Below are 25,950 nucleotides of genomic sequence, written 5' to 3' on the forward strand. Positions count from 1 at the left end.
GCTCTCTCAAAATCAGGTTCTACAAAGTGTTGACTCAGGAAACTGGAAACAAATCATCTCCATTCTTTTTGGATATTTATTTGTAGAAACTTTCTACTTCCCAACTATGCTTTTTCCCCCCGCAATATATTAAAAATCCACAGCTGACACACAGAAGTTTGTGGTTGCAATATCTTGAAGTGTGAAAAAGTTCATTGGGTTTGAAACAAAAGGCAAGGTACTGTGATACAAGTACCAGAAATGATTTTATAGAAAGCTTTGCTTAGTTATGTAATTTATAATTCCTACTAATGTACCAAAATCAGTGTTTCAAATGTTAAACATTACTGATTTAGGTTTGCACACCAACATTTAAATTTACATTATAAAACTAAAACATTGAGCGTAAAGTGTCAAACTTTTTTTTTACCTGGTCCAAGTCTCATGATCTTGGGAACCAAACCTTTGTATAGAGCCAAGAAGCTGCAGAAAAAAAAAGGAAAAATGAGTTAGAAATACAGACACACACAAGCAAAGTAATCAAACAACAAACACACAGAAAAAGGAAATTCAGTCTCAGTTTAAATATGTCTTCTTTATAATCAATAGGAAACGTTTCCTTGGGTTAATTTGCTGATTTCAAACATCAGTGCAGCAGAAATATTCAGCAACTAAACGATAAAGCGTTTATTCTGGCTCAACGCTCGATAAAAGCAGGATCGCCTTTTCTGGCTGCAACTTCAAGGTGACGAACAAGTAAAATCGATCGCTCTTTTGGTGATAACCTGAGAGGGAACGTTCTGCAACGCACACATCTCCGCTCCTGCTGATGTCGATTGATCTCGCCTCGTTTTCCGTCTGTCTGCTGCCTGAGCACGTCTGTCACCCCATCGGGGACTAACAGGCTAGCGCTGGCGAATACCTGTCCTTAATGCGTTCAAGGTGATCAGCGGCTGCCTGCCTCTGCCTCGTGCTCCTTGTCCCGCTCCCTGCCCCCGCCAATGATGGCGTTAATAAGGCTCGACCCACTTCCTCCCTGGCCCTCTGTCTGATTAGATTGACCCGTGGAGCGCCGCGCGGCTCGTTAGGGTCTGCTTAACGATGTCTCCCATAGGGACCACTAATTAGCTGAGACTGTGTTGTGTTAAGGGAAGGGGACTGGATGTGGCGGCGGGGGCACGGTTTGTGCATGCCCGCGACGAGGCTTCAGTGCCGCTCGGGCCGCTACCCCCACCCCATCTACAAACTAACAACATCCACTAACGACAAACATCTCTTTGGGGTCTTGTCTCAGGGAGCGGCATGGGGGCAAAACAGAAAGCCCGGGGCAACTGCTAACATATCATACATCTTTCCTTGAAACCTCCGTTTGGAGCTGTCAAGTCTCTGGGGCTTGAGAGTTCGTCCACAGTTACCCCAGAAGTGACAAACGTCTGCATTCACTGATCAAATTTATGATTGGCATCATGCTGAGCGCAGCATAGAATTTGACGTTCTTGTTTTACGGCTTTGCATTAAGGGGGTTTTCGCACCTGATGGTCCGGTAGACTCGGTTTGATTACAATTTCAGCTGGCTTGGTTAGTTTTCAAACCGCACTGTGCAAAACGAACCGAGCTCTTTGTAAAACCTGTGTAGCCCCCTTTGCCAGTGGTGGCAGCGCACCAAGAACCCCTGAAGGCAACAACATGAATACCTCAGAAGAAGACGAGTGCAACTTCATTCTTCACGAAACGCGGACAAAAATGCAGTGGCGTCAGATGTTAGCGGTTGTAGCAATTGTCTTTATTCTTTAGGAAAACGACTAAGAGCCATTTCTCCTGCCGGCGCTAGACTCACATGTTTGTTTTTGTTGTTTTTACCTAAAGTGGCATGTGCTTTAATCTACTTCCTCTGTTGAAGTGAACCACGCCAAGGTTTGCTTCAACAGAACCAAGACCGAGGTTTTTAGGACGACCAAAGTTTGCTTGTAGACTAAAACGTGTGAATGTACCATAAAGGTACATTTCAGAACTTCAGAAGCATGTCAAAAGATTGTGAGCAGCTAATATCCTACCTGAAGTGCATAACTCTCTTACTGACTTCATTTTGCATCCCTGGTGACATTGCTGCAAGATTTAAATTGGCTGCAATACTGGTAAGGCACTGACAGTTGAAGTAATTCATGGCAAGATTAATTTCTCACTGAAAATGTTCACAGTTTAGCTAAATTTCTTCCTTTTCACGTGTTTCAATAAAGCAAAACAAGCCTGCAGACATATCCCTGCAAAGTTCTGGTACTTGTGCCGTTTACTGTTACTTGTTGCTTCAAGCGCAGCGTGATAAACATGCACCTAAACTGAAACAGGATTCTTGCTACGATTATCAGTGAAGTTTCTAACATTTACTAATGGATAAAGATTCAAGAATAAAGTGACTGAAGAATCCATATTTGAAGCGAGAACTGTAATGTTTGTACTTTTCAAATATCTATAAAAACCCCTGGGGGGAATTCAAGTTGTTTGGCTGCGAGTTATCAGTTGATAAAAACACTTCGAAGATGTCAGATATTACGTTTTCGCCAAGTCTACTTTGAGGTGCATGAAGTTTTGCCCAACTTCCTTTAACAAAACGCAACTCATCTTATTTCTAACACACATCAAGAACTTTTTGGGCATTTTGTAGCAACTCAGTCCATACTGGTGCAGTTTCTAAAACAGCTAACTATGCTAGCTGCATAAACAGATGTCGTTTCTTTAGGTCATCCTTCAACCTTTGATAGATCAATGCGTATTTATAATCAGGTTATCTAGAGACGTTTTACACACACAACTCATTAAAAAACCACATGGATTAGGAATAAGGTTGCATTCAGATTAGGAGATTCTGGAGGATGAAGCTAAAGACTCAGGAACAAGAGCAGAGCTACCATCTTAAAACTACTCAGTTTGTTAGAAATGTTCATGTAGTTTATGTAATGCTGTTTTCTTTAAACCTTCATTTCATTTGTATTGGGAAGTAATTTGCCCTGAAGCTGGTAATTATTTAGGCAGGAAATAGTGGTTGGAGTACCATCAATTATTTTTTCTGTGTGAAACGCACAAAGTTTCACACAGGTATAAAAATAATAAAAATCCTTCACCTAAAGTAGTAAAATACACGGCTTTCCTTTGATATCAGACAGTTATTTTGACAAGACCACAGAGGAAAAGTGGTTACATTTTGCAGTTGTTTCATCTTAAACATTTGAGTTTGAAAGTGGGGTTAAAGATGAGGCCAGTGGTGGCATATATATATATATATATATATATATATATATATATATATATATATATATATATATATATATATATATATATATATATATATATATATATATATATATATAAAGTTTTAAAACACTACGTCTTCCCCTTAACGAATACATTTATTTTGTGACCGTGGGTTTCTGAGACCTTTCTAAAGACCGATTCAGATAATGTTGGTTTAAAGCTTCATAAATCCCGTTTGCATTCACTGCTCCAACACTGGAAACCAGACTTTTTTTTCTTCTTTTTTTTTTAACACATAAAGAGTCTGGGTTTGGTCTCGGCCCCTTTTGAACAAGCGGGGCCAATTTATTCTAAACTCTGACGCCAAGAGAGTTAAGATATAAACTGCTATTTAACCTTTTAACCCTTTAACAGAAGCTCAAACGGGACTATTCCTTCAAGGCACATGTGTCCAGTCCTGGAGGGCCTGCAACTTTTAGATGCGTCATTCACAGAACTCTGTAGATCCTGATTGTGTGAGGACATAACTGAGTTCTTTGACTCAAGCCTGTTGGAACTGGGACGCAATAAAAAGTTGCAGGACGGACGTTTGGCGCCCCGTTATTTTATCGCCGTTGCTTTTACCCCTCTTCGCGGTACACCAGCGCCATGGTCTGGAAGCAGGTGCGGTACTTGATGGCTCCCGGTTCCGGCTGGGGCCCTTGGATGCGGCTCTTTGCTACGTCGAAGGGAATATTCACACATGATGAGATGGTGCCAGACGTCAGGCCGATCGCAAACTTCCTCAGGAACTCTAACGTGGGGTCCTGTTTGGAAGATGAGGTTGCAGCTTATTGGTTTGACAAGCATAATCTTCATTGGAAACGTTTTGAGAACTAAAAAAAACAAAAAACACACACACAAAAAAGAAGTGACACTAAGTTAATACACACAGTAATTTGACACTGCATTTTTATGCGAGAGCGAAAGTGAAACAGAGACGACGGGATCGGAGCGCATGATTTCAAACCTGGCATGAAAGCCCGGATCATTTTATGGCGGTGGAAGGAGGGGCTCCGAGGGGCAAATTTGCGCTTCCTGACTGTGGTGCAGCGCTGTGATTGGCTGAGCAGAACCACATGTTCTTTGCGGAGCCAAGACGGAGGATTTATAAACAGGGTTCACGCAGGCAGACTAGGGAGGCATATGGGGACAATTTGGGTAATTGGCCTGTGACTCGGCACAGGGGTATTACTGTACCAAAGAAGCCCAGACTCGGAGAGCTCTGACAGCTAATTGGCCAGGATATTTTTACAAATGACAGCAGCTTCTCCGGTCCAGGGCTTTCTCAAGAGGCTGGACACCCCGAGAGCTGTGGTAAATCAACATCTAATCCCACTTCTTCTGTTTTTTTCAAGTGGGATGCGGGTTAAGGGGGTGGCGGGGGGAGGAATATAGCCACGGCCTAAGTACACCCATCAAGCCACTTCCTAACAGCCTTAAGCAAACATCTCCTCACACATCCCCTGGTGAATGATGGCAGTGTGCTATCTGCCTCCTATGTGCTATTCAAATGTCCGCACAACAGAAGCCCGGACTCGGTAATCTAAATTTGACTATTGACATGATTGACTTGAAAGCTCATTGCTCATGTTGCTGACAAGCTTTGAGCAATGAAACTTTAGCTCAGTCTCTAAAACACACATTTACAGTGCTGTGTCAGGCTCACATTTTGTGAAAACTGTACTGTATTTCATTAAAACGGATTTTTGACTGGCAAGTAGAAATTAGTGCATGATTACAAGGTCAAATAAAACTAAAGGTTTTAAATAAAAATTAAATCAGAACTGTGCACCGTGAATACGTATCAAACCCCATTACGTCTAAATAAAAATAAGTGAAACCAATCGCACTGAGAAATCATTTGTTTATTAAAAGAATCCAACTTTGAGCCACTTAATTTTATATTGATTATTGGCATAAATAAAGTCCAAGTCGAAAGGAGAAAGAGCAAACATGTGGAAGCTGCTCCGGCCAGAAGAGACAAAAAATTAAACTTTTTACCTTCTTGCAAAATTCCGTTTTGCATAAAAATCATTAAAAAAAATATTTATGCAAACCACCCTCAATGAATCATGGTGGTGGCAGCATCATGCGCTATGAATGCTGATATTCTGTTGAGACAGGTAAGCTGTCTCCTTCCATCTAATGAGGAGACGGATGGAGGACAACCAGGACGCGCAAAAGGTTCACAACACGACGCTGAACATACAGCCAGAGCTACAGCTGAACGGTTTAGCTTGAAGCATATTCCATTATTCCATGTTCACAGATGAAGCGACTGAGCACACGAGTTACTTCACAAAGAGAAAAGGGGATACATTTCAGTCTCTAGATGTACAAAGTTGGTATCGACATAGCCCAAAAGACCTGGAACTACACTTTCCTTTATTTTAAGAGTATACTCTATAGGTCTATAAAACACACTTAAGTTGTAGCAAACGATCAGACAAAATCACAAGACGTTTTAAACAGTATAAACTTTAAGCAGTGACTTTTACAAGTCACTGTATATTTTAAAAGCGTGTGTCGTTAGCCTCTCGCAAACAAAACTCCTGCACCGCACACATAAATGGATGAAGCCTACAAGCAACGGCCACAACCCAAGAAGAAAGTTATTTAAGTCGTCTAGCCGCATAATCATTATTCACAGAGGATGACCACTTCAATGTACATTATGCAGCTTTGGAAAAAAAAATTGGAAAAATACAACAGAACCGGGCCTCCCACTGTAACCTCCTCTTGAAAATAGTACGGTTGTCTGCTTCCAATTAGTTCATTGGACTTCTAATCTAATGCTCTGGATTGTACATGTGGAAGTGGCGTATGGTAACGTTTCCATTAAACAAAATTAACTTTTGTTTGGGCCATCAGGCGCTGCCGGATGTGTAATCCGAAACTTTGAGGATGTTATGAAGAGCAAACAGACGAGGTATTAGAGGGGCTGATCTTGGAAGCTTCTCTCTGATTTCTGCTTCCTCCGTGCCGTGCAAGCTAATCATACTGTTAAACACTTGTTATTCTCCCGCAGCAATGTGGCAAGGACATGTGAGGATCATAGAGGCTGAGGTTAGCCAAAAGTAGGCAGAGTCAGGAAAGGTTAGGCAGCGCTGAGGCACAGCAGCAGGAATGTGCCGCAGACGAAATTCCACACAGTGCAGATTTTTCACTCGCATATTACCGGGTTGGCCGGGATCGCGTCCTTAACATTGAAGTAGAATCCAAAGTAGATCATATTGAAAACTCCGTGGCGTCCCAGTGTTGACGTTAACCCTTTATTTAGACCTCTCAATCCAAAGCCGTCTGAGTCGATGATACGTCGTGCTTGGGCGAAAGCGGAGGGTTGCTGTCGAGAGAGAGTTGTAAAGGATCTCATCGAGGAGCCGTGAAGAAAAACGTGAACAATTAAGCAACGTTTTAAAAGGTAGATTGGCATTTTCTTTCACTCAACCTCTTTGAAGGAGTCTCTGTTGGCCTGGAGACTGACTTTCACCACTTCGAACGGGTTGACGATGAAGGCCTCGGTCAAGCCTGAGCCGAGGCCGGCAATGGACAGCGCCTGGAGGGGAGATGGACATGATTTAACCCCCAGAGTGAGAAGGTAACATCTGGGCAAAGATGGAGCAGAGCAGAGAAACCGTTGAACTCAGCAGTGAAGCAGTGTTTCTAGAATTTTTTTTTTTTCTTTTTCCAAAATGCAAATATGTCTCTGTCATGGTTAGACAAATTGTTCCCGAAGACACGCAAGACACCTGAGGGTGTTAGCTGACAATATGCTAGATGTTATCTAGGAGGGGAAAGGAAGGCGAGTGGGAAAGAGGAAGCAAGACTGTTGCAGTTTTACGTAATTTGTCCTGAAGAAGACGACTACTGCAGGTCGGATTACTTCATATACCTGCCACGCATTAAAAATGGAACCTGCACCACCAGATGTATTTGCACCGGGCTTTGTATTTCGGCGTGTTTTTGTGTCTGTGTGCAAATGTGCATGAATGCATGCTCGGCGAGAGGCGTAATGGGAACATGTCGAGAACGTGTCTGAAGCTCATTACTCTTCCTGCGTCTTTATCCCGCTGTCAGAGCCGCAGGACCCATCCTCTCAGACATGCCTCACAATGTTTACACAGCCAAGCGGCCATGTTTTAATTCCTTATTTGTATTATTACTGTGTGTGTCCTCATTAATCAGAGTGAAGGCATTCAGCTGTGCCGCGCTGAATAGGGTTGGGAGAAAGAGAGACGGCGCGCTAATCTGTAATTAAATTGCGCTAATGATCTGATGTGAATTGGTGCGCCCGATGCACGCGGGCCTCTGGGGGATTTGAGGTTTGCAGCTCTTGCAGGAAGAAGATGGTAAGGGAGGAGGTGCAGCAGAAGTGGAACAAGAGCTTGATGGATGAGGTAGGTAAACATTTCTCCACCATTGGCTGTAAAGCCAGCAGAGGATGTTCTCTGTGTGGAGGTGGTTTTGATACGGACTTACAGGTAAACCATCCATCATGGCTGACAATTGACCCCCCCATAAAATTTTTGGGCGTGTGATAACCACACCCCGGGAACTCAAATCTGTCCATTTCCAAACCTGGGACTGAATGAGCAGTCGTCTTGCTGGCGTAAAGATTGTAAAACTATTTGTGGAGTCACTGGAAGTGGTGTAATCTGCTTCTGAATGAGCAGCCGCGGAGGTCAGCTTACGACAGATTATGGTAAAATTGCAAACGTGTCAGGTACAGGCAGGTGGAAACAGAACAAAAACAGATTCCACAGTGCACGCTAAATTTGAATATTTCAAAATAGATATTTAAAATTACACGAGTTTTGGATCTGGAAATGCCTACAAGGAAAACAATCCATCACTGATGCTTCCATGAGGAGGATGATAAATGGACCTTTGGCGTGCCAGGCTTTTTCTGCATCATCCTAAATATTTATACTGGAGTCTGTTTCTCTAAAATGTTTTTATAAGTCGTTTTCATGTGAAGTCAATGACACAGTTGGGTTTAAATGTCAGTCCATGGACTTTCTGCGTGGAGTTTGGATGTTCTCCCTGTGCATGTGTGGGTTCTCTCCAGGTACCCCCAGCTTCCTCCCACAGTCCCAAAACATGACCGTCAGGTTAATCAGTCCCTCAAAATCCTCCTTAGCTGTGAGTGTGTGCATGGCTGGTTGTTCTTTGAGTCTCTCTACTGGCCTGAGATGGATTGGCAACCTTTCCAGGGTCACCTAATGATCGCTGGAGATATGCACCAGCCCCCTGGGTGCAGTCAATGGATGGATGACTTATTTCAGGAGAATTACATAACAGCACCTCTAACTTCCATTATTAATTTACACATACCTGGGAATGTGTTGTTTCTGGGTTGTGTTTTGTTTTCAGTTTTACTCATAAGGAGGAGAGTTGTAGATTTTAAATTATTTCAGAGTAGCATTGAGATTAGAAATCTTCTTTATAAGAGGCATCCTGCCGCACACAGACTTTACAAAATATTCAGAGCAAAACATTAAAAGTTAACACTGTAGAGAATAAGTTAGTTAAGAGATTAAAACTATTAAAACACTTAGTTAAAAATTTTATTGAATTTGATTCCTTCTCAAAATCAGTAAAACAAGGCATTGTAATGTATTTAGTTAATATTACATATGACAGACCAACACAAATTATTATTTTTGAAAGCGGGTGGATGACGGCACTCTTCAGATAAACTGACCAGAAATAAAATAAAAGAAATGTTTGCCATGTTAAGTACATTTAGGACCGAGACACAGAAAAACAGTCTTGAACAGGCAAGCTGGTAAAATGTCCAGAAAGCTTTCATGGCGCTAACAGGGTTAGCTGAGCCAGGTAAGGAAACAATCTGAAACAAAAGGCCCAGCTGGAGAGGGAACTGTGCAGACAAATAAATATTGTACTTATCTTTCTAACTTTGTCTATGGAAAAAATAAATAAAGTCTATTTTTAGAAAAAGAAAAAGTTGACTGTATTATTAAAAGGAGCTACAAAAGAAATACCTGGAATGGGTTTTCGTCCACAGGCGTCAAATTTTTCCACAAGTACACCTTAAGCAGCGGATGTTATCATTTACCTATGGCGTGGTGTTTGAGACGGGTTATGGTCTCTTCTTAACAGGGCAGATGCTCTCTAAAATAACAGAAACGATCCATCTGAGAATCTACAGCACTGAAAGGAGCCAAGAAAAGATTAAAATCAGTGGGAAAAAAGGTCTGCTGTCGAGGAATTTAAAAAGCTCTCAGAGGACATGCAATCAATTTTGAAACCTAAAGTAAAAACAAAATCCTTTGTGTCCTTCTGAGTGAGGAAGTCCTGATAAATACTGAATAAATTTAAGTCTATAATATTGATAAAGTTCTAAGCAAAAAGGTCAGTGTCATCAAAATTCCCAACGTTTACAGCTTGAGAGTAGGTGATAAAAAGTCACTAAAATCCGTTAGTACGGTCCATTCGGACGTGGTAAGCCTCTGCACAATGACAATCAAGAAACCAGTAACATCGCAGAGTTTCAGGTGGAACACATCAAAGTTGAAATGATTGTAAAATCCTCATCAGCACAAAAGCCAAACCAACGAGTGGTGAGAGATTTATGGTGTCGCTTGCCAACGACCCCACGCTTCCAGAGAGCTTCACCTGGACACCGGCTCTCTGTCCTCTCTTTCGCCCATCGAAGTGTCGGGAAGAATGCCTCCATAGGAACCACTCATTGGCGAAAGTCATACATGCAACATACCCAATAGAAGATGAAAAGACAAAATCTGCAGAAAAACAATGGCAACCAGTAGGAGCAAAGCCAAACAAAGGCGCCATCCACTCACTGGGAAACTGCAAACCTTCCCGTCAGCTCTGACCCCAGCCTCACTGTCCCTGCTCAGGAAAAAACATCTGCCACTGTCACCACCATGTTTCAAGGGGGGTTTGGAATATTCAGGGTGATGTGCGGTGTTAGTTTCCTGTCAAACATTGTATTTTGCACGTGGGCTAAAGAGTTGGTCTCATCTAAACAGATGGCATTCTTCCACGTTTGCTGCGTCCGTCTGCAAGCAGAACTTCTTACGTCTTTCTTTGAGTAATAGCTTTGTTCCAATCTGGGAAAGAAGTGGCATGGAGCACACCACAAATGTTAGGCAGGTCAACAAATTCTTTCCACTGAGCTGTGGGCATTTGCAGCTCCTCCAGAGTCATGCCATTCTGTTCTCCTTTCCAGATGATGGGACAGAAAGTGCTTTCTGAAATGGAATATTGTTCTAAAACCAAACCCCGTTTTAAACCTCGCCACAAATTTACCTCTGATTTGTCTGCTGGGTTCCTCAGTCTTCACGATGCTGTTTGTTCACTAATGTTCTCAAACCTCCAGGATCTACATAAAACAGCTTTATTCGTAGTTAGATTCAATTACACACAGAGGGACTCGGTGTACTAATTATGTGACTTCTGAAGACAAAATGACGCACTTTTTTATTTTATTTAGCAAAAAAGGGGGCTAAACGCAAATGCGTCACATTTTTGTAAAAACCGAAAAAACCCCAAGAACTTTTCCTTCTACTTAAAAATTTTGTACTGCTTTGTGTTGGTCGATCACATAACATACAAAGAGGTTTGTGGCAGTCCTGTGTTGTAAGTTCTTATTCATCCTCACAGAATGCTAACCAATAAATTTAACCAAAAATTGCCAGCGGAATAAACATGGCATTTGACAAATTTCTAAAAATCGTTGGGATTTTTTTTTCTTTTTGTTCGGTAAAGATAAAACCTGAGCTAAGACTGAACCTCACAGGTTTTCAACAATAAGTTGAACGGCTTATGCGATATTTATACAAGCTATTATATATTTTTATTATACACCAGTGATGGGCCTGACATTTTGGAGTGTGTGTCATTCATCAGGAATGCTTTCACATGTGCTTAACATTTAACAAAAGTGGTTTTCCGGGCTTTTATCATTTAATCCCTAGTTAAAATATTTATTTTGTCCATTGCCATCCGATATGTCTTTATGCCTGAAAAGAAAAGCAATGTTATATTTGTCATACTGATATCGAAGAACTGTAAACTTGTTAAAATAAACTATCAAGCCTCTGTACAATGTCGATAGATATACAATAAAAAAAAAAAAATCTGCTACGAGTGACAGTAATTTCCCTTCTAAATGTACTTGTGCGTAGCTCATTGTTGAAGTAGCAACTGAAGGTTTGTAAGAACATTTGCACTCTCATGACATAATTTGCCTGGTAAAATTTTTTTTTGGCCGTTCATGTTTGCTTTAACCGACTTTGGCAGCTAAGCAGACGTCAGATGAACTTTTCTTCCTGGTTCTGTGCGTGTTTGTGTGCTTAAGCGACAGTGTACTCAGGTGCTTCTGTTTGGCACACTCACCACACCAGGAGACAAAGGCGTCAGACTCAGCGCCTTCTTGTACTGCTCGAAGGTGAAAAACTGTGGAGGCAAGATCAGGATTAACGACGTGTTGGGAAAGTCACAAAACATGCAACGCCATCCGTGGCGACAACTTTTCTGTCCTGGTTAATATGTAGGAACAAGGAGGTTGTGGGTTTAGGATGAATACTTGGAAAAAAACAACTCATCCAAATGTTGGATGTTTCAGCATATACCGTCAGGAACTCTTTGAAGTACCAGGAATTTCAAACGGATATCTAGCGGAGGCTACGTGTAAACTGAAAAAGAGTCACCATTAGGTCTTTTAGCAAGGTAACGATCCAGAACAACCAGATCAGCACAGAAATGCTTGGTCAGACACAACATCAAGGATCCAGGATGTAGGGAAATAGCGCAAAGCAAAATATTCAAAGTTCCCTGAATGCTCTAAATCTGAGAATGTGTCATATTTTACTGGAAAACGTAGGTTGTAAAAATTATGCAATTCAAGGGTAACTGGAGTTGTTCCACTGCTATTATTTCTTAAAATATAATCTACTGAATAAATATAGTCAGGTTAAATGATTCACTTTAAAAAAAAAAAAAAGTTTAGAGTGAGATTATGCTGCTGAAATACAAGATTAATTTAGGCACAATAAAGATGTTATTGTGGTGAAGTAGCAACTGAAGGTTTGTAAGAACATTTGCACTCTCATGACATGACATCAGTAAGTTTCCTGTTACTGAAACTTATCAGTAACAGGAAGATGTCGATACTGTGAGCTGGTGGAAAGTATCTAAATCCTCTGAGCGGTGGTAAAAACGAATAAAGTTTGTGTTTCTATGAACTCATGCTGGTTGAGTGCTGTGCGCCTCCATCTGCCAGATCAGCTGTAACTCACCAGTGTGCTTTAGCTCTGTGGAGGAACCTTTTGGATGTTGCATCAGTTCTGCAGCAGCATAGAAAGCCGTAGGTTGCAGTGTGTTGCTGTTGTTAAAGAATGATCCTGGCGGAGTTGCCAAATTAGCCGTTGACGTGAATTGATACGACGGTTGTGATTATCCTGTTAGCTTCCACCGCTGCAAGGATTTATGAAACTTTCCACGAAGCTTGTGGCAACATGACATTTTTAATCTATTTTTAATAGCTTTATAAAGAAACCCAAACTAACCCCTCAGGGTTTCTGAAACATTTTCAAGTGCACAACCCATTATACGGCGCTACTTTAAGATTCGAGATTCTAACTGGACTCCTAAACATCCGGCTTAATCTCTTACTTCGGCAAAGGGCACTTCCTCTAATTTCTAGAGGAAATAAGAGCTGGGGTGGCTGGAGAGCGTTAATCTGCGCCAATATTTTGGTGCAGCAATGTCTCACCATCAGCAGTGTTGCTTGCCATGTGAGCGATTACCCCATCTTCTCAGTGTGAGTGCTTATTTATAAAGTTCACTTTGTCTCCGGCGTCTCATTACAGAACAGCATAGTGCCAAGTAGCGCTCTCCGTCTGCACCCCTCGCTCCCAGCCTAACCTCCAATGGGTAATTCTGCTCACCTATAACTATCAAAAGATGACGTTCATGCCATGGCTTACAGCAAATACTTGTAAGTCAATATTGGGTTTGCGGAGAGGGCAAACAGGAGTGTCTAAAGAGGCAGACATGGTTGAGGGCGTTATGTGTTTAATCAGCACGTGTGTTCTACGTAACAGCAGTTTGAGTGTTTTCATATGGTAGTACGGCGGCAGCTCACAATGAAACTAGATCCTGGGCCTTGCGTGACATCCTGAGAAGCTTTTCAGCTTTCCATAGACAAACACACACATCCTTCATCCTACCTTCACTGCTCTCTTCGGGGTCTCTGCCAGGATCGGAGGCAGGATTCCCTTGTAGAAGCCAAAGATTCTGCAGGGAGAGAAAATAAATTGTTGCATCTCTCGTTTTCCTGTCAGCTGCTCGGCTGTGTTTAGAGCAAAAAAAAAAAAAATCAACCCTAAAAGACGTCTACTTTATGACCGTGAGTGTCAAGTCAACATTCAGGGTGAGTTTCACACCAACAAGCGTGGCTTTAGGTGGATGGATTAAAAACCAGATCAAACACATTTCCTTATAGCATGAAAATCCCTATACATATAGCACAGATTTAAACGGAAGCCAGTAAATGTCAATGGGAAGCTTAGCGGTGGAGCAGTGAGAACTTGATCACAAAAGCAGAATGTTTGCAGAATTTAAAGTTGTTTTTGAAAGCTTGAGCACCTTCCTCTCACAGTCCGATTTTCAGGTCAGGTCAAGTCATATTTCTAAGTTTGTGTGTAAAGTGTAGGCATTACAAATACCCAAGCATCCCTTTAGATAATTACTATAGAATAAAGGTGACGACTGGAAGCGAAATGAGGAGAACAAGCATCTCTACAATACTGGCAAAATGACAAGGGAAAGATAAGAGGATGCAGGTAAAGAAAAATGAGAAATGACATTCTGCCATTACATCAAAATTTAAAGTACTTTATCAGTCTATAGAAAAAAAAATGGAGGCATACTGGGTTGTTGAAAATGGAGTGGATTTTTTTTTTCTATATAAACCTTAATATTTGAGTTTAAAAACTGAATAATGCTTGAAGATTTAGCTTTTCTGTAGACTGCTGAGGTAATATTTAGTCAACCACTGTTTTGGAGAACTGGTCCACGTATGTTACAAACACGTTCCGTTTCCTGGGTCCAGGTATTCCTTTCTGAAAGGCTTTGCTGAAGAAGCATCATATTTAACGTCACTCCAAGAGTTTCCCATTAGACTAAATCCCAGGGATTGGGCTGCTCACACCAAAATGTTAATCTTGTTTGTCTCTGATGTTCGCTGGCGCTTTGTGGCTGGTTGTCTTGTTGAACGACACATTTTAAAAGGGCATGTCGTCTTCGGTATAACATGAACTCTTCAAGTCTTGTGACGTATTCAGGCCTGGTGACATGTAAAAAGGCCTGACATCATAGCACAAGAATCAGCCCCACACTGCGATACGTTTGCTGTGCTCTGTGACTTGATTCCTGTCACACTTAATTGTTTAAGCTCATTAAAAAATTTCTAACATCAAAAACAACAATAACAAATGTGTTTTCGTAATGAGTATTTCCTTTAACGAGGAGAAAATGCATCTGAACCCAAGAAACCCTTCTGCCACCCAACAACGGCCGTTAAATGTTTCCTATTACTGGTACCGAGTCTTTCACATCACCGTGGAGGAATTTTGACACGCTCTTCTTTGTAGACTTGTTTGTTAAAATAGGCAACAACAACAACATCAGCATTCTTGGTAACAAGCTTATGACATACTGGCATGGATTAACTAATCATCATTATCATGCTCTGCATGTAGCAGCATTACTCAACTTGAGGTTTTTGTAAAGTTAGCAAAGTTTTTTTTTTTTTTTGCCTTTTGGTGATCAGATCCACAAGTGTAACCAGGGTCATTATGCGTACGCTCGTGGTGTATTCAAACAACGGCTGATATGTACCCACCACCACTACATCTCAAAATGGTGTTTTTTTTTGTAAAATAAATGAATAAATAAAAAACAAGACAAATATTAAAGCTGCAAGAAGCCTCGAGTGACCCTCGCAGCCAAGCGCCGCTCCGGCCTATAGCCACCGCGGGGGACTACAACTTGGCATTTTTCCACGCTCACATGCTTCAGCCAGCATCAGAGTTCATCATCATCTCATTTTATCTCAGTTGGCACAGGATTAAACCCATATAAATCATAGAGCAAAAGTAAGACATACAGTAGAAAAACAGATGACTTCCTGTCAGAAGTGGGCGGAGCTTAGTTGATGTCATCAATTGACCACCTAAATGTAATCAGGGCTGGTCTCCAGTCAGCCATAGGAAGTCTTATGCAGCTGTAACCTATGTGGAAGTTATCACATCTTGATGTTTTATGGCGAATAGTCAAAGTTTGGCACTTAGCCACGCCCACATGCTTTGATATACAAAAAATCCTGTGATAACTTTTGACCTTCCATGTCTCAAGAGTGTGCTCAGTGAGTTTGACGTCTGTATCTCAAAAGCTGTATGAGGAGTTCGATCAGATGTGACGTCTATGAAAAACAGGAAATGACGGATTTTATCCAAAATGGCTGACTTCCTGTTGGGTTTGGACCATAGCTCCGAGAGACTTTTTTGTAGGTCCTGTCAAGATAAACATGTGTACCAAGTTTCATATTTCTAGGTTAAAGCATGGCTTGGGGCTGATCATTTAAAATATTCTAGGGGGAATTAGGCCATGCCCACCAAATACTGCACTGGATTCCTATTCGGGGATGGATAAGGATGCATCCTAGTCAGTTTGGTGCAGCTTGGCTTGAAAATATAGAATTTAGAGCCAAACGTATGGCGACGGCGTTACAGGTAACTTTGCTACACCGCCATTGCCACGCCCTCTGTTGAAAACTCTTGGCACTTTAAAGCAAGTGAGACCAACTTGTTATCTGTCATCCAACACAGAATCATCTTGATTAGGTTGAGAGGGCCAGAGATGGAGCTTTCCAAGGAAAAAAAAGGCACTTCCTGTTCTGAGGTTGCGGGGCTTAGATGATGTCAAACTATGACGATATAGTTTGAGTAAGGGATCCAACCAGGATCACTCATGTCAAGTTTGGTGCAGCTCGGCTCAAAATTGTGGAATCTAGAGCCAAACGTATGGACACGATGTTACAGGTCACGTCGCCACGCCGCCATGCCCACCTACTCCATCAAAAACAAACGGTGTTGGAATCCACATTACACCAACATGTTTTCTGTCTGTGGAGACAGTTTCATGTTGATTAGGTCAAAGGGGTAGGAAAGGGACCGTTCAGAGTAAAACATGACACTTCCTGTTCTCAGGGGGCGTGGCCTAAGTGATGTCATCATTTGACCATTGGGTACTGTAGGGGACCCGATGATGATCAATCACTGAAAGTTTGGTGCCTCTGTGAGTTTTTGTGTAAGAGTTATAACAGTTTTGTTTTTCATGGCGAATAGGTGAACTTTGACCCCAGGAAACCCCCCTTTAGCAGGCGCGAAAACGCAAACCTTTGATAACTTTTAATCACCCATGCCTTATGAACCAACTGACCAAGTTTGAAGCTGATCGATCAAAATCCCTAGGAGGAGTTCGATCAAATGTGACGGCTGTAAACGGCCAAAATCGGGTCAAAATCCAAAATGGCCGACTTCCTGTGATACTTGCACTAAGCTTTACTGTAGTCCAGCTTGTGGGGCACAATTTGTTCATCAGTTTAATACCAAACATAGTTTAACAACACAGCATTTAGTTGCAACAAGGAACCAGTTGAAGGATGACACTTCACTCAGCTGCTCCATCTCTCTGCACTTCATTCACCACACAAATAGCACTCATTATACAAAAAACATTTATAAAGCCGTGCATATGGAAGTAGTTTGTACCTCTTTTTGCTAAAGGCAGTGGTTTTCCCTTTTCAAAATGTAAATATGACATTTTAGCCACCACCTACATAGCAGATACAGAAGTAACAAAGAGATGCAGCTAAATGTTTCCTCCTACTGAGCTCCTGGCTCCCATGAGAAAAAGATAATCCTCAGGACCAGAAAAACGACTACCAGGAACGAATCACATTCAGGAAGGGATTTCTAAAAGACAGTGAAACAATTCATCATTTTTTACTGCAGATAAAAGGTCGATCCAAAGTTTGATTTAATCAGGTTGGAGAATGATCAAAAGTACAGAACAAAAATAGAAACTCATGCTGCCTTGAACATAACTGTGTCCCATTATTTTCAGGTAATGAACACAAGAGTATTTAGCTTTTATCTCGTGCGCTCTTCATGTCTCCTCTCACCATCAATGTAAAAGCAGAGCTGCTCAATCCCCTACAATGAGGACAGGTCTTATTCAAAGAGTCCATTTGAATTCACCAACCTTTGCATATGGAGCATAATTTGTCAGAACAATCTGAAATTATTTTATTTTGTTTTTAACTGAATAAGCAATGCCTACAACACCTGGCTCCTTTTCACTTTTTCTTTCCATCAAATATACCAAAAACTTTCAAAATAATCAATATTTAATGCAATCTTCACATTGCAAACAGCCTATATTTAAGAATCTGATGCCTCTGCGTCATTTAAATATGGAAAACCTTTTGTGCCAGTAAATCTTACAGTTATGCATGAAATGATTCATGGTTCTGGCAGGTTAAGATTCAAAATTATTTTTGTTCAACAAAATTTGCTTGATGGGAAATGTGAAAGGCATCTCTCAAAAGACAATAAAACTATTTAAATGGAGTATTTACTAAAAACAATAGTCTATTGTCTTTCATTTATATTATACAAACATGAATCATATACCCCTCTCAATCAATACAAAAATATTCATTTTCACAAAATTAATCAGACCCTTTTCATAATTGACGGCCATTTCTTTGCCTTGAACATTTCTCTGGATGTGAGCAGTGACAGCAAAGTGATGCTGATGAGGCTTTTCACTTATACGGTCGGATCTGTTTAACCATTCAGAAAGCAATTTATAGGCAGGCAAAACTCGTAGAATTTGGAAAGCGCTTTACCCAGTTCTCAAGAGTTGTCCGTGACATTCCTGAACAGTGAGTCTTTGGTGGCAGAACCTGCTCATATAAATAACTTCAGCCTCCGGACTGCCTTTCCTCAGGTCCTCAGCTGCATTCGCTTCAACTCCAAAGAAACCTTCAATAAGTGGTACTTGAGAAAAAGGAATAATCACCCACAGTGAATGCCACGCTTGACTCTCCATTCAGAGGTTCCAACTGAAACATCAAAATGAAGTAATACAAGGCGCAAGAGGCTTTATAAATAATATTCTTACAAAATCATGACATGGATTATTCCATCCTACTTTTCTAACTTTCCCCGCTGTACATCAGCCCCGAGCCGCCGAGGACATTAAATTTATTTTCGACTCTAGCTAACAAGAGACAAACAGTGAATAAATTATGCCGGCTTGGAGCCATGACAACTGAGACACATTTCCAAACCACAAACCTAAGTAAACAAGTTCTTCAGGTGTACGATGAGGAAACGATTCGAGAGTACTTTCAGAATATGATATACTGGACATTTCAAAAGTGTTTAACTGTATAATTTGAGTAATATTTCCAACTCGCCTTTGCCAGCACTGATTTAAAGCACACTCTGAGCCAGAAAATGAAGATGTATGCCTGCGTACAACGAAGGCTGTATTTTGAAACGAATCAGTTTTAAGTTGAGCCATTTGCAGAGTGCTGGTTAGATTGAAGTTCGGAAGCTATTCCAATTATTTATTTTTTTTTATTTCAAACTGAATGTACTCTTTTTACTGAATAGAAACAAGTGGTAAGTCGGAGCATGTTGTATATTGTGGGGATAATGCAACGTTTGTTTTGCTAAGGGAGCACAAAGGGTGTTTCGTATACATTTAGAAGTGCACACACATGCGTTTCCCACAGCCTCAGACTTGGTGAAAACATGGGTATGAACAGTTCATATGTTGGAACCTGTGTAAGGTTTACAGTGACAGTGTTGTGCCAAAAACGATACAGGTAGTTAGCCAATTTAGGTATATTTTGTACGCAAACATACCATTTAAAATTCCTCTAGCGTCTCGGAGTGTAACTTTTTGTGTTTCTTGAACTCCATGTCGAAACGCAGCACAGACTAATCAGAAAAACCTTTTTTTTTTAGGTTGCTGGCATTTGTGTTGATAAACTGTCACCAGTAACAGACAGCTACCTGTGTGTGCCCTGCTTTCATGCCTAAATGTTGTTTTAAGGGGATGGACATAAAGTCAAACAGGTCAAACAGGTCCAAGCCCTCAAACAACCTTTGTGCATTTTAAAAGACAATCAATCTAAAACTTCTTTTTTTTCTGCAGGTTGAAAATATACAGAATATTTAGATGTGCTGTTTATGGTAACTTACAAAACATGAACTAAGTTGAACTTGTGGGAAATAATCAGTGCATAAACAGTAAACAAGTCTGTCGCCATGGAAACATGCTGTCAAAAGCTTTGTATATTCTAACACTTCCTTGTACATTCACAAATGGAGCATTTTTCCATGGCCATACAGATATTCCATTCAGGGAAAATCGGAAAAGCACATTTCAGCTGCAGCCCTTAAAGCTTCCTGAGGTTTTTGAAAGATATGCATATTTTAAAAAAATACCTAAATATCACATCCCACCTATGCTTGTGATAAAAATACTTCCTGGATTTAATAAAAAAGTCCTTCAATATCTTGTTTATGTTACTGGTCAAAGACCACAGTTCATCTCTTACTCAGGTGTGTGTAGCTTCTCTCAGTGGATTCCTTGTTAATTTGGTCATATCCAAATGAGCCAAACCTCCAAATATCCTGCTTGTATGTTAATAATAACAATACAGTCATATTCAATAAATTAAAACATATTTCCCAGTTAGTCTCTTTTGTCAGATAAAAAGTAACTCATGAAAACAACTTTTTGGAAACAGTTTTTTTCTTTTTTTTATTGGTATGATCAGTAATGTTCGAATTTTAAATGTCATGTTTTCCTTTGGTGTAAATGGAAAAGATTAGGATTATAAAGGCTTTCAAATATCCACTGGTGTAATTAATCTACATAATACCTATAAAAAGGCTTTTCAATAATGTTCAAATTTATTGAACGAGTCTGTACATGCGAGTCCCGTAAAGAAATTAGTAGACCTAAGACAGCCTATATGTGCTTAAAATGTAACAAAAGCACATTGCAGTTAAGAATAAAGTAGGACATTCGATCCACTGTAGCGTTCCAGTCCACATGTCGTCTGCTAGCAGAAGAGCGTGGAGGAGCGAAACTATGAGTTTAATCCTGAACATGCATCGACCTTTTGGAGCAGAATGATTGTGATTGAAAAGCACCTTCATCTGAGGAACAGGCCCGCGATGAAGAAGCGAGGAACCGCGCAGCTCTGGTCAGCGTTCTGTCGGAGCGAGTTGCAGGTTCGTGCCGATCGGTGTGAAACTCAGGGACTCTGTTGTGTTAGTTTGGCATTTTTCTTTCCCCCCCCCAATAAAGTTCATGTGTGGATATTGTTTTACATCTTTTGTATTGACTAAATCCAAAGGATGCACATCTAAAAATAAAAAATAAATAAATCTGAGCGGTTTTCATTATGTTCGGGCCAGCAGCATCATTGGAGAGTTGACCACAGCTGCAATCGGGGCCCACCCATATTCACGCCCACAATGGTGAGGAGCAAACCGTAATGGAGCTACTACAACTGGGATAAAACCCAAACCATACATTAACTGGTTAGACTGGGACTCGACAGGCGAGAAGCGGCTTTAGTCTGACGTGCTCCTGACGGCTGAAGTGAGACCAGAAACTCTGGCATACTGCAACACATTTTTTCAAGCAACTTCAGTCTTTTGCCCAAAATTTTCAGAATCCTGCAGGTATTTTTACATTCCCACATGAACCGCTGCTGTACTGTAGGGATATTAACATTATTGAAAACAAACAGGTTTGTAACGTTGGCATCATAAAAATGTAGCACGGGGATTTCTGTCAATGGTGAGTATAATTTTCTCTTCTGGCCCTGATACTGAGTGGCAGACAAATATATTACTGGTAGAGAACTTTTAGTAATCGAGTACTCTATAGAATATTCTTACGATTAAGAATCGGATCTCTCCCTCTCTCTCTCATTCCTACCGTTCGTTCCAAATCAGTGACGACGCGATTCCGACACCAGAGAAAGCTGTCGTAGTCCAACGCTATCGCAAAATTCAACAATCCTTACTTGTCCTCCAAACCCTCACAAAACGCCGCACAATTCAACACCATGCTGCTAACACTTCACAACAACTCATAGGCAGAAGTAAGAGCGCTGCCCTCCACAAATAATGATCCGGGTGGAACACGGTGCGCTACGAAGCTTCGAGGTAGATAAATTTCCCTCAAGGAATTTCAATAATCGAGGTGCTCGAATCATTCGAGGAATCGTTTCAGCCCTACAATAAATATGCAAGACTTCCCTGTAAACCGAGATCTAAGAACATCTAAACAGATGATCAACGGAGAGGACAACGCGGCGTGACCGACTACATCCTGTGAAAGGCTGCATCGGCTCTGTTGTGGCAACACACTCTGCAAGTCACCAGAGATGATCTTGGCTGATTCAGAACGAGTGTAAATATTTTTGCTGCTGGCGCATATTTCTACTCAATATAACCCGACGCAGACGGGCCATTACATTTCCAAAGAAGACACGCCACCTTCCATTAACTGCAGTGAACCACAACTAATTATCAAAACACTTGTCATCAAGCGAGCCAGCCAGGATATTTTTAGATAGAGAATGTGACACATTGTTCATAAGGTTGAACACGACAACAGTAGGATTTAGGTGGAGCAAAAAAAAAAAAAATCAGAATGTACACAAATTTAGAGAATCATAACCAGGGACTAATAGGAATCATTTAGGAATTTTTTTTTATGCACCGTTTATTCAACAAGACTATACTCAGAGGTCACATGTTTACCTGAAAGTGTTAAATATAGGCATGGTGCTTTCAAGAGATTGTACAGCTTTAGTTTTCTGCCACACATGTCCCTTTTTAGCAGATATGCAAACCCTCATTTTGCTTAATGGCAAACGTTTTATTTTGGCGTCATCTGACTAGAGCACTATCTGAGTAAGCTTTCTTCTCACCCCTCCTCCGTGAAGGACACATTTGTGCAGAACAGAAAGTAATAACTTACATCAACGTACTCATATCTATTATTTTCAATAAAACATCCCACGCCAGTGACATCTAGTGGAGCCAGCCATTTGTTGATGTATCTTGTGTCAACATTGCAAGATACGGTTCCTCGTGATTCTTTTTGAATTTGGCGCAATACGAATCAACTGAATTGAATTAAACATGTTCAGGGGACATCAAGTCTTCAGGTAAAACAATCTGCAGATGAAGTCCAGAAATCTGTTTTGTGTAAGCTTACTTCAGGACAACTCATTCCTCATGTGCTAAAGATACTAATTCACCTGCAACAGCTGAGTTGATGCAGCGCGGCACTTCCTGTTCTATAGACTAGAACAACTGTGGTAATGAGTAAAGGCCGATTTGGACCAAGAATTGTATTTTCTTACAAGGTGTCACTAAGTACAAAAAAAACTTGTTCAGCCTAGCACAAACTAGTTGATGGATTAACTGTCAGAATGTGCTCAGTCAGTAAACAAGATATAAAATATTGAATTAGCATGAGATATTTTTAACTAAATTCAGACTGCAGCAGTAGATCTCAACAAACCTCTGTGTGTTCTTCAAAGTTGTACAGCTTGTTAGCATTTATTAGGACAAACTTAATCTTAAAACGGGAAAAAAAACTTCCTTTTTCCTTATTCAGTGAATGGGGATCTGTGTGTATGCTAATCCAACCGGCTTATGGCTACTTGCTCAGCCGGCCAATCCACAAAAAGTGCCAAATGGTTGGCTGAACTCTGGCCACGACCTCATTTAATCAGTTCCTCATGCAGTGTAGCACATGCAAATCAACCAAACTCCCATTCAGTAAGGAGTCAAGATTGGGCTGTCAAATAGTTCACATGGGATGGTACATGTTCAGCAATTACTTTCTCAGCCTGCAGATGCTGTCCTGCAAATTAAGGGCAAATGCACTAATAGCTAATTTTCCATATGTCACTGAACAACATTGCACAAGCAAAGGCTTCACCCTGCATCTAAAACTGATCTGCAAGTACTTATTTGAATCACCTCCTACTGCAGATACATCTGCAAGTATCTTGGCAGATGTCTCCATCAGCTCTGCACGAGCAGAGGTAGAGAATTTTGCACACTTGCAAAATAGTCCAAGGTTCGTCAGATCGGTCACAGAGCACATAAAAGTGCTTCGATCATCATCATTTAATTGTAGCCGTCTGACTCGGTCCCAGTCTTCAGTCTTTTGTGGTCTATAAAATGTTTCTTCCAATGTAATCCTGTATTTAGCCGTAACCATTTCTGGTTTAACTTTGACCAGATTCTGTTCTTGCCCAAGAAAAGCATCACCATAACATTATGCCGGAACCACCTGTATACACAACCACCAACATGTTGATGTGTTGCGTAAGTTCCTCTGGCCAGACTACAGAAAGGGTTTCTAATAGCTTACTTTCAGCAATGTAGATTGAGTGCACGACCAACAGTCGTCATGGTAACCACTTGTCCTAATTGATCAGTGGATTTCTGCACCTCCTCACATCACATTCTGGTGAAATAATGTAAGTTTTTGGTGGCAAAATGTTAAAAATGTCTCTTTTGCAGATCACTGTAAATTGAGCAGTCATTACGTACATATGGTGGATTCATGTCTATTTCTTTTACCATATCAGATTTTTGAGGGCAAACCAATTTGGAACTTTTTTTTCCCGTGCATTTTGGGGATATAAATTCAAGTCATATCCAGAGTTTACTGAAAAGCTGCAGTTTTGAAACTCCAAAATGCGCAATAAATCGCAGTCCATAACATTTGGATTTTCTTTCGTTGGTTAAATCTCTATCCAGAGGCATTTTAACATAACATGCTGTTGAAGATTTTAGGTTATAATATTTCTTAAGAAAACTCTCTGGCTCAATCTTCTTCGATCCCAGGTTCTCCCGGCGGGCCGCATGTAGCCACACAGAAAACAACGAGTATTGACGTCACAGAAGTACAGAGTTTAATCCAATAGAAGACAATGCATGATATTACAAGAGAAACTGCAGAACAACAGAGACATACATTCATTTACCTGAGACAAATGGAAAAGAAGAAGAAAGAAAGAAAGAAAAGCAAAAACGTGCAAAGACGTCTTTGGAGCAAATCTGATTTGTTACTCCTGTGTAGAAAGTTTTATAGAAAAGGCGTATTCTTGTCTTTAATTTATTCAAATAAGGCGTACCTTTGCTCATCCAACCAGAAGCCATCTCTGACCCTTCTTAAACTTCCTGCAAGTCACGGTCTAAGGCCATCTGTCCCCTTTTGTTTAAACGAAGTGAGAGCAGAGACTCTCCTGAATTCCTGCTGTTTTATGGCTTTTCATGGATCTGTGTGAAAAGCTGGAACTTCTCCTGATTGTTTCCCACACAGATAAAGGGCAGTTCAAAAGATCTAGCAAACCATCTGCTGTAACTACAGGTAACATAAAGGTCAATAGGCCAGAATAAGTTACTAATTTCAAAACTATAATTAGGCTATTTCAATCAAGACATGTTAAGTTTTAAAACTAGCATATTTTAAATTCATTTTCTTAATGTCTGAGAACAATGGCTCCATACATTTATCATTAAATAGCAGGTTTTCATACAGCATTCGTATGCAACACCTGAAATTGTTTTGCAAGTAAAAATGAATCATTTTATCCCAACAAGTTTCTTGCAGAAAAAATAAAAATGAATCACTTGCATTGTCCGTGTTAAGTTATTTTAGTCAGACGGAAGGCCCTTCCCTCGGCTCTCTATGTTCATGCAAATGGTGGCCACAGATTTCCCGGGTGTGGTCAGACTGGGGAGCCACTGGGTGATGAAGAAGGAGTGAAATTTGTTACAGAACAAATATGGACTCCAGTGAGTGGCCGTCATTTGAATCCTCATTTGACTGTCAATGTAAAGTACGCACTAAGTCCCTTTTTGTCTTCCCTAAACAAATGGCCTCATGACACAGAGTGGGACATCGGGGGAGAGCCCAATGGATGCGAGTTTGTGTTTGTTTGTTCTGGTGTGTATAATTTGGCTTTCATTTTCATAAACCTTTCCTTTTTTAACAGCCTCCATCCATCTGGAGAGGAGCGTGCCGGTGACAGAACTGCACTTGAGACCAATCAGAAAAGCAGTGAATAGTAAAGGTGTACTGTGCAAACCAATTGTTTTAGCGCTTAAATTTATTTTATTTTTTTTTTAATATACGCTTCACACCGTGGCTTTGAGAAGATTCCCAGGCAATATGAACCACCCTGGGGAACATTTTATCATGTAAACAGTGTCACCTGCAAATATTTTCCATTACCCAACGTCTACTTTCACCTTGACCTTGAGGAACATTTCAGCAGATGTGGGCCAGGAGGATATGCTACTAAAAATATTTCAACTCACTGTACATCCTAATGACTACGCTAAATAGAACAGATTTGGCAAAAGTCCTCTTTTCAATGAGTGCATACATCTTCCGACATGTTCTGGGTTACATTTCAAGCAGCTGATTAGATACAAATTGTAAATCATAACCTGCAATGTTTTATTTTACTGCGTGGTTTTTAAATGGAAACAA

General features: G+C 40.7%; 1 protein-coding gene across 1 annotated transcript in view; it reads right to left on the reverse strand.

Moving 5' to 3' along the window:
* Positions 1-25,950, reverse strand: part of slc25a21 (solute carrier family 25 member 21) — a 115,392-nt gene that overhangs the window by 918 nt on the left and 88,524 nt on the right. Inside the window, exons 5-10 of the mRNA XM_014991948.2 lie at positions 13,488-13,554; positions 11,653-11,712; positions 6,719-6,826; positions 6,449-6,613; positions 3,853-4,034; positions 410-462 (exon numbers count right to left, since the gene is read on the reverse strand). Coding sequence (XP_014847434.1) covers positions 410-462; positions 3,853-4,034; positions 6,449-6,613; positions 6,719-6,826; positions 11,653-11,712; positions 13,488-13,554 — 635 coding nt within the window. The remainder of the gene's footprint in view (positions 1-409; positions 463-3,852; positions 4,035-6,448; positions 6,614-6,718; positions 6,827-11,652; positions 11,713-13,487; positions 13,555-25,950) is intronic.

Source organism: Poecilia mexicana, unplaced genomic scaffold, assembly GCF_051168715.1.
Source record: "Poecilia mexicana isolate PSO_F unplaced genomic scaffold, ASM5116871v1 scaffold_22, whole genome shotgun sequence".
NCBI lineage: Eukaryota > Metazoa > Chordata > Actinopteri > Cyprinodontiformes > Poeciliidae > Poecilia > Poecilia mexicana.